The sequence below is a fragment of the Canis lupus genome, chromosome 36 (genome assembly GCF_048164855.1).
Source record: "Canis lupus baileyi chromosome 36, mCanLup2.hap1, whole genome shotgun sequence".
Classification (NCBI taxonomy): Eukaryota; Metazoa; Chordata; class Mammalia; order Carnivora; family Canidae; genus Canis; species Canis lupus.
The window spans coordinates 20,845,416-20,855,276 of NC_132873.1; the positions used below are offsets into that span (position 1 = coordinate 20,845,416).

General features: G+C 46.2%; 1 protein-coding gene across 1 annotated transcript; it reads left to right on the top strand.

Moving 5' to 3' along the window:
- Positions 1–262: 262 nt before the first annotated feature.
- On the top strand, positions 263–1,352 carry LOC140625390 (uncharacterized protein C14orf119 homolog). The gene has a single exon (XM_072812663.1). It carries the CDS (start codon positions 436–438, stop codon positions 862–864), a length of 429 nt encoding a protein of 142 aa, XP_072668764.1. The 5' UTR covers positions 263–435; the 3' UTR covers positions 865–1,352.
- The last annotated feature ends 8,509 nt before the right edge of the window (positions 1,353–9,861 follow it).

Consider the following 9,861-nt stretch of genomic DNA (forward strand, 5'->3'; position numbering starts at 1 on the left):
GTTTCTCTGTAATAAGAAGCAAAAAGCAAATTTATGTTCAGTAATCAATGCTTCGTTAGCCTATCTTATCTGAAAAAGAATTAGATATCTAATGAATTCAACCCAATTCATTTGACTTAGCAAAACTTCAAAGTTTCAAGTTACCAAAGATTTTGAAAGCTTTAAACCTTTTTATTTACTCTACCTACTTGTTCTTAACAGTTGTCCATGAAAACTTTGAGACAAAATTAACTATCATTTTAAGTCATGTTTTTGCTGACAAATTGCAATAGAAATAACATGAGCCTATTTGACCTTTAGTAAACCTTGGTGGAATAAAAGGTTTAGGGGCTGGCTCTGCTTAGGGTTTTCAGGAAACATGGAAGCGGCGGTGACAGTTGGAATTTAAGCATCTTTGTGCCGGTCTCCGGGTTCCCTGTGAGAGGAAAGGGGAGGATGCTGCTGGAATCATCTCCCTCTTCAATGCCACTATCCCTCCCTCCTCCTTTACCCTCAGTACCAGATAGTATTACTAACTCTTCCCCACCCCCAGTGTCTTACATCACTTCCCAGGAGATGAAGTGTATTCTTCACTGGTTTGCCAGTTGGTCAGGTCCCCAGCGTGAACGTTTCCTCCAGGACCTGGTAGCTAAGGCAGTGCCAGGAAAATTACAGCCACTGCTGGAAGGGCTGGAGCAGCTTAGTGTGTCTAGAGCAAACCGACCACCTTGTATCTTTGGGTGCCAGCCACATCTTTGGGATCAGTGGTTTCGAGGTTGGGCTGAGCAGGAGCGCAATGAATTTGTCAGGCAGCTGGAGGTCAGTGAGCCAGACTTCGTGGCAAAGTTTTACCAAGCAGTGGCTGCTACAGCTGGTAAAGACTGATGGACATTAAGATCAAAGAAGATAATCACAGCTGATGGAGCCACAACTTTACTGTGAGAACTTCAAATGTGTCGCTTAAAGGTCTAGGGATGGTGTTCCAACCAGCTGATTGAACTTGTTGACCTGTACAGGCTTGATTACATCTTTGGAGGCGGGGAAGGGCAGAGGGAGAGAGAGAATCTTAAGCGGGATCCATGCCCCGCACCGAGCCTGATTTAAGCGGGCTTGATTTCACAATCCTGAGGTCATGACCTGAGCCAAAATCAAGAGTTGGATGCTTAACCGACGGAGCCACCCACGTGCCCCAAGCCTTGGTTATTTCAGTGTTAACAGCCTATCAACTGGACTGCTCACATCATTGTTCTCCGTCCAAGTAAATCCGGTCTGCCTCCTACCTTGCTCCTTTCTACATATCAGATTCTGAAGAATTCCGTGGCTTCTTTTGCAAGTATAATGAGAGGGAACCTACACATTATAACTCAAGCATATTGCTGGCCCGTGGGGGCTTTTAAGTAAAGCTTTCCTACTCCAGAAGCAGAAGAGAAGGACAATAAAAGGTCATGTTTTTATAGTTTAACTGGATTCACATGGTTGGTTTCACTGCCCTTTCCAGATTCTGGCATAATTGTGCGACATGCCAACTATTAGCTTTCCTAGCGATGATTTTGTAAAATTATGAAAAAATCAGGAGAGGGAAACAATTAGTTACTCCTTCCACACTGATGTTTGTTTGAATCCAAATAGCAATGACTTCTAAAGTATATGTGATATTCTTGGAGCTGGTAACAGATTCCTATTCTGTAAGTTTGCTCTGTGATATGAAAACAAGTGACACTCTATAGGTTAAAGGGTTTATTTTTTGTATCAAAATAAAGAATCCTCAGGAAAAAATAAAAATAAAAAATAAAAAATAAAAGTTTTACATTTCAACGCTGACAGCTCTAAAGACGTTTCTATTTTAATTAAATCAACAAACTTAAAATTACTTTTAATACTGAAAATATTGCACCTGTGTCCACTGAAAGTCATCCTCCATCAATTTTACTTGGGGCTCCTGTGGGGAAATCTGAAGTGGGTGGTTTAAGCCCAGGGGAGCTCCTGGGCCCCTTCATGTTGACTTGGGAGATGCTGCAGTTGAAACCTCTTAAGAAAGTGGCCCAACAGCTTGGGGTGTGTTTTGCTCCTCGACAGTGAGGGTCAGGAGCAGGAGCTGATGGCATTACAGGCACCGAGGGTGATCTGGGAGCTGGTGTTGGTACAGCAACAGGAGGGAGAGGCAGGCCTGAGGGCAGCAGGGGTGCCACCAGCGAGGCCCAAGGTCAAGTCTAAGTTTGGACTAATGTTCCTTTATCTCCATTTCCTGTCTCTCCCTCCTGAAAAACAGGAGGTTCTCTCAGGTGGTTTCGCCCCCCTCTGCCCCATGTATTCCAAATAGGTCCTAATGGACTTTACTTGGGGCAGGAGTATTCTCTTTGTAGTCAAAAGCTCAGAAAGAACACAGAAGGCACAGCCTTTAGCCAAGCCCAGTGCTTCTGCTGTTAGCATTTGTTCTTCCCCAGAAGTTGGGGGGCCTTCATTGACTGAACCAAACAGCTTCCTAGGCAAGCCAAGAGAGCCAGAGCCAAACCCAAACCCGCTGTTTGGAGGCAACCAAATTGAAGGAAGAAATCCACAAGAGCTATTCAGTGACCTTCTTTCCTCTGAGCTTATCATATACATAGACCAGGCGGTGTTACAATAAAGATCATTTTCTTCTTAGTCCTAGATTTATAATGAAAAGTAGACCCGTCAGCCAGTATTCTCCGTCGGGGTCTTTGGGAAAGGATAGAGGGAGCCTTCCCTAGCTTGTGTACACACACACACACACACACACGTCAGTGCCAACAGAGATCTTGCCCAATGAGGACCCTGACTTCTTGTTTACTCACGTCCTTCCTCTTTCCAATGGTACTTTTACGGATGACAAGGGCCCCTGCCACAACTCAGGCTAGGTGTCAGAAGCATGCTATGCAGGTGCACACACAAGTTGTGTCTTTCCATGATGTTGGCTCTACTCAATCATAAAGCAAAGTTAATCCAATTTTATCAAGCAGGTTCAGGACTCCAAACTCAATGACATTTTACCATGTGATTAAACTTGGCTTCTTACACAGCACACAGAGCAGGACATCAAGCCACACAAGGTAACAGAAGGGTGTAAGAAGTGAACGAACCAAATGGGAAGTCAGTCTGTGGGCGCACAGCTGAGATAAGGCCTCGGTCAGGTCCAGGTCAAGGCTCAGTGCTTACTGCTTATCTTTGAGCTGTGAAAGATCTCGGTTCTGTTTGGAGATCAGTAGGAGAGAGCCTTCCATGGCAGTTGCCTTTTTTAAGTGGTCATAGAGAAGTCATGCCTGCAGAGTCAGATAGTTTGGTGCAAAAATCCTCCCTTTTTAAAGGGCTTTAATGGTCTTGGGCCCTGCACACCTCCTCTGGTTCTGCTTGTTATCAGTTCTGGGGTGTCCGCCGACACTGCAGTGCCTTTAACTACTTGTGTCATTGCTTGACACAGGCTCCTGCTTGACATGAGAGACTCCATTTTGTTCTCTACACTATGAAAACCTGAACAAATGGGTTATGAAAACCTAGAATGGGGTGCCTGGGTGGCTCAGTGGGTTAAGCGTCTGACTCTTCAATTCGGCTCAGGTCATGATCTCAGGGTTGTGGGATTGAGCCCCATGAGGGCTTTGTGCTCAGCTCAGAGTCTGCTTGTCTCTCTCCCTCTGCTCCTCTCTTCCCCCACTCACACTCTCACTCTCTCAAATAAATAAAATCTTAAGAAAAAAAAAAAACAACCAACAGAATGAATGGTTAAAAAAAAACTGAACAGCCAGGAACCAAGGAGGGATGAGGTCTGATGTGCAATTATCAGGGGAACTTACCAAACGCCAAATCTCTAAGGTCCAGTACCTGTAATTTGTTTCTCTGCTTCACCAAGTACGGTTAAGGCAGCCCGGGCCAGCTCAGGGCAAGGGAGAAAGAAAATCCTCCAAACGAAACAGGTTTTGGCCGCTTCCAGGGACTTCCTGTCCTCCTCGTGTGGGGCCTGGGGTCTGGGATCGAGTAGTCAAGAGCAGCTGACTCGGATCTACCGTGACCACTGCTCAAGAAGCAAATGGTGAGCAAATGGTGAGCAAATGATGAGCAAATGGTGAGCAAATGGTGAGCCCTGGTGCGCAGCTGAGGCCAAGTGCTCCATCCGGGGAATTCTGAGTAGGCTGGACAAATTGAAAGCATCACTCCTACATGGCTCACCAAGGTTATAACCAGGCCCATCTGTGGCACTTGACAACAAAAGAAGCCTCAGTCCTTGTAATTATCGTCGCCATCGTGCAAATGCCAGGGATGTTATATGAGCCAGCACATCCCCTGCCGCCGGCATCCTCTCTCAGTTCACAAGCGAGTCCTAGACGTGGTGCTACAGCATTCCAGGGGCGGCAGCACCCCGCCTATGGTCCTTGATAACCATCCAGTTAGTGAGTGACCCAATCAAGAGTCCCATCTTGGGAACCCCCTCTTGTAGGACCATTGCAAAAGCTTTATTTTGTGGCTTCCCAGAAGCAGAAACTCTGCAAGGTGATTTCAAATGCAAGTGGTTTATTTGGGAGGTGATTCCAGGAAACACCGGTAGGAGAATAAAAGAGTGAGACGGGAAAGGGATGACAACACGGAATGTATTATGGAGGAAATTCCTATTAAGAGGAACTTAATGCCTCTGTGGAACTCTGGGCGCCAGTGGAGAAGAGCCTCAGAATATTCTACCGAAGGGGCAATGTTGAGGACTGCGAGGGTGGAGAGAATAAATTCTTGGCGCTCCAGCCTGCCAACACAGAGTGGGCTCTGACAGCCAAAGAAGACTTCAGACCAAGAAATGCACAGGAGATACTGACAGTTGGAAGTTAATCTCCATTTACTGTAATGGGGAGGCTTGCAGGGGAAATGGGCCGGGCGTCAATGGTCTGCTGCAGGATCCCAGGTGAAAAATCTGGGGTCCTCCTTGGCAGGCTTCCAACACCCATTTTCCCCTCAGCCCCAAGCAGCTACCTAAAATTCTGCTCAGTCTTTCAGCTACTATTGGTAAATCCCCCAACACTTTGAAGGTATTGGCCTCTCTTTTCATCTCTCAAGGATATTGCCCCCTCAAGTCCTTACTGCCTCCGGAACTCCCCAGTGTTTGCAAACTTAAGCATTTTACATTTTGTTCAGATTTTCTAGTTATTCTTAGAGAGTTTATTTGGAATAATTTATGCCATTGCCAGAAGCAAAAATCACAACGCCAAAATATTGAAGGAGAGAAAAGAGAGCATGGGAAGGATCCCTCAGACTTTGTTGAAACCCACTAACAGATAAAAACCTTAGTAGTTTCTCCCCCCCTTTTTTTTTTAAAGATTTTATTTATTAGACATAGAGAGAGGCAGAGACCCAGACAGAGGGAGAAGCAGTCCCCATGCAGGGAGCCCGACACGGGACTCGAACCTCCAGGATCAGGCCCTGGGCTGAAGGCGGCGCTAAACTGCTGAGCCACCCGGGCTGCCCAGGGGCTGGTCTTAAAGAGGGAGGGTGAGGAGGTTATGGGAACGGTTGGACAGTGTGCCTGAGTCTAACCCACTGGTTGGGTAGGGCCTGTGGAGACTTTGAGGTAGATCACCTGAGGGGCCTGTCTGCATTGTCAGGTGGCTGCCGTGGGCCCTATCGCCTTGGGCAGGTTAAAAGCAGCCTCTACGATATGCATGTTGTCTTAAATTATTCCTGTGTCTGGTAAATTGAAGGCATCCACGTATTATGTCACTTATTCAAAACTGGTATTTTCTTTTTTTAACTGATAATTTCAACATTGATTAATTATGCAAAAAATAGATTGATAATTCTCATTGTAAAAGGCTCAAATAATATAAAATAACGTGGGCAGCCCGGGTGGCTCAGCGGTTTAGCGCCACCTTCAGCCCAGGGTGTGATCCTGGAGTCAGGATCGAGTCCCTCATTGGGCTCTCTGCGTGGAGCCTGCTTCTCGCTCTGCCTCTTTCTGTGTATCTCATGAATAAAAAATAAAATCTTTAAAAATATATATATAAAATAACGATCAAAATATACGGAAGCCCAGCTTTGCCCATCGTCCTCGTCCCTATCACAGGGATAACTGGTACAGAGATCCCAGTCCCTTCCAGTTCTTTCTCTTTGCATTTGTATTGGCACATAGGTACACACATTTTTTGACTTTACAAATAAGATTGTGCCTGCTTTTTCAATGGACGAATACAAGTTTTCTGTAAGATAGGTGTGGCAGATTTTTTTTCTAAAATGTCTGCTACAGGGACACCCGGGTGGCTCAGCGGTTGAGCGTCTGCCTTCAGCCCAGGGAGTGACCCTGGAGACCCAGGATCGAGTCCCACGTCGGGCTCCCTGCATGGAGCTTGTTTCTCCCTCTGCCTGTGTCTCTGCCTCTCTCTCTCTCTCTGTGTCTCTCATGAATAAATAAATAAAATCTTTTTAAAAAGTAAATAAAAATAAAATAAAATGTCTGCTACAATATGTCCAACTTCACATGGTCTTTGGAACTGCTAGCTGCTTCAAATAATAGACAATAGCAGAAGTCACAGTAGATCATTTCTTTTTTTCAGTAGTGACTTCAAACTGGGAATGAGGGAGATACAAATAATAATTTCCCCTTTTGCTTGCTCAGTCTTTTTTTTTTTTTTTTAACAAAAGATTTCACTAATTTCACTATATCCCTCAAGGCCTTTGTGTCCTCCAAAGACCGAAGCTGTAGATGAGCATCTCCCGGGTCCTATTGATCAGGAGTCCTTTGCCTGTCCAGGGGGAAGCAAATCCTTCCAAGGCCCCCATCCCATCTCAGAGGTGGGTTCTAGCAGCCAGAGAACCCCCACCCTATTGCCGTAGGGTGGCTGACCCTCACTCAGAGCTCCCCCTGGGCATGCCAGATGCACCTGACTTCCAGGTGAAGCCCCCCTCGGGGGAGGCAGGGGGGCCGGGAGGGCCGCGGGTCTCGGGGTCCTGGCGGGACCCCCTCAGAGAAGCAGCCTGCCCGTAGGTCTTGCCACAGTGGCCAGGGGGGGCGCAGGCCGGTCAGCGGTGGGTGCAACTGGTGTGGGGGGCCGGCCACTGGCCTGGGGCTGCGCTGCTGGCCCATCAGGAACTTAGGGGAGGGGAAGGAGTGGGTAAGGGTCTAGCAGATGAAGAGGGCCCCCCGAAGCTTCTGGGCCTGGAAATCTGCTGGGCGCTCCTGCTTCATGTGATGCTCCCGGAAAGGTGTCACCTCTTGGCCTTGGGGACTCCTCTCCTTGGGTGAATCCTGCTGCTCCATGGTCTCTGCAGGATGGGAGTCCTCCATAATGACTGGGGTCCCTCTGGGTGGGACCTAGGCTCCCTACATCAAACTAAGTCCCTGAACTCAGGGCATGGAACACTTGATCTTTCTTTTTTTTTTTTTTTAAGATTTTATTTATTTATTCATGAGAGACAGAGAGAGAGGCAGAGACAGAGGCAGAGGGAGAAGCAGGCTCCATGCAGGGAGCCCGACGTGGGACTCGATCCTGGGACTCCAGGATCACTCCCTGGGCCGAAGGCAGATGCTCAACCGCTGAGGCCTCCAGGTGTCCTGGAACTCTTGATGTTTGACACCAGCCTCACCCCGGTCTCCCAGTGTCCTGAGGCGGGGATTGGTATCCAGGCTTTAGCCCACCTCTCCCTGTGAGGCATCTTTCTCTGATCCTGTAGCCTGCGTTCCACCCAGGGCCCCCGCTGCCCCAAACACTGCCTGCTGTTCCCTCCTCCCTGTCATACTAGATCAGAAAAGGTTCATGCAGGTTCCTTCTGGTTTTCATGGAACACTTGCCCTCCACAGCTCCCTCCTGAGGGACTGACTACCTTTTGGAATCCAGCCCTCATGCTCTGAGAAGCCCAAGTCACTGGGAGGGGCGCATGTAAGTGCTTCAGTCAACCTCCAGTCTCTAAGTCATCCCAGATCAGCTTCCAGGTGTTTCCAGACCTCTGTCACTTGAGTTACTTCCCTCTCCCAACTGTCCGAATTTTCTTTTTAGACCTTACGGGACAGAGACAATCAGTCTCCACTGTGCCCTACCCAAATTCCTGAACCACAGAATCTATGAACATAATAAAAGTTATTTTATGCCACCAAATTTTGGGATGATCTGTTATATAGCAATATATAATGGAAATGAATTACTGGGATTGGAACAGCTAAATAAAAATATATGCTTATTTATGTTTTTTTCTAAAGATTTTATTTATTTAGTCATGACAGACACAGAGAGAGGCAGACGTAGGCAGAGGAGAAGCAGGCTCCTCACAGGAAACCTGATGTGGGACTCGATCCCAGACTCTGGGAACATGCCCTGAGACAAAGGCAGATGATCAATGGCTGAGCCACCCAGGCATCCCAAAATATAGGCTTATTTAAAATTAAATTGCCAGATTTCCTTTCACCAATAACTGACTTAAGATGAAATAGAAGAAATAGAATAGGAGTGCCTGGCTGGCCCAGTTGGTAGAGCATGCAACTCTTGATCTCAGGGTTGTGGGTTCAAGTCCCAAGTTGAGTGTAAGGATTCCTTAAAAGTAAAATTTTCTTTACATTTTTAAATAAAATAAGATCTTAAAAAAGTAGAACAGAAGACTTATAATAAGAGATTGAATTAGTGATTGAAAACTTTTGCACATGGGGAGCCTGGGTGGCTCAGTGGTTGAGTGTCTGCCTTCGTCTCAGGTCATGATCCTGGCATCCTGGAATTGATCCATGATCATTGAATCCTGCCCCTGCATGGGGCACCGTGCTCAGTGGGGAGTCTGCTTCTCCCTACTCTTACTCTCCTTCTCTCTCTCTCTCTCTCTCTCTCTCTCAAATAGATAAAAACTTTTGCACAAAAGAGGGGCACCTGGTTGGCTCAGTCAGAAGGGAATGGAACTCTTGATCTCAGGGTTGTGAGTTTGACCCCATGTGGGGTATAGAGATTTACTTAAAATAAAACTTAAAAAATCTAAAAAAAAAAAAAAAATCTTTGCACAAAGCCCAGGCATAGATGGCTTCACTGATGAATTCTACCAATGTTTAAAAAATTAACATCAATTCTTTGTAAATCTTAGCAAACAGAGAAAAGGAACACTTCCCAACTCATTCTATGAGGCCAATCTTAACCAGATACCAAAAATAGATAATGATCTCACAAGAAAACTTCAGCCCAGGGCACCGGCTTGCTCAGTTGGTAGAGTATACGACTCTTTTTTTTTTAAAGATTTTTTAAATTTATTCATGAGAGACACACACACACACACACACACACACACACACACAGAGGCAGAGACACAGGCAGAGGGAGAAGCAGGCTCCATGCAGGGAGCCTGATGGGGGACTGGATCCTGGGACTCCAGGATCATGCCCTGAGCCAAAGGCAGACGCTCAACCACTGTGCCACCCAGGTACCCCGAGTATACGACTCTTGATCTCAGCGTAATAAGTTCAAGCCCCACGTCGGGTATAGAGATTACTCAAAAATAATATCTTTAAAAACAAAATACTACAGACTAATATCCTTTATGACTATAAGAGCAAAAATTCTCTATGAAATATTAGAAAACCAAATACAGAAACATATGAAGGGATTGTATTGTGACCAAATGGGATTAATCCCAAGAATGCAAAAATATGGTTCAATATATGAAAAATCAATGTAATGCACCAAATCAATACAAAAGACAAAAAACAATTTTTTAAAAAAAGATTTTATTTATATATTCATGACAGACACAGAGATAGAGGCAGAGACACAGGCAGAGGGAGAAGCAGGCTCCATGCAGGGAACCTAATGCGGGGCTCGATCCCAGGACTCTGGGATCATTACCTGACCCAGAGGTAGACAGTGAGCCACCCAGGTGACCCACAAAAGACACTTGATAATTTCAACAGCTGTGGGAAAGTCTTTG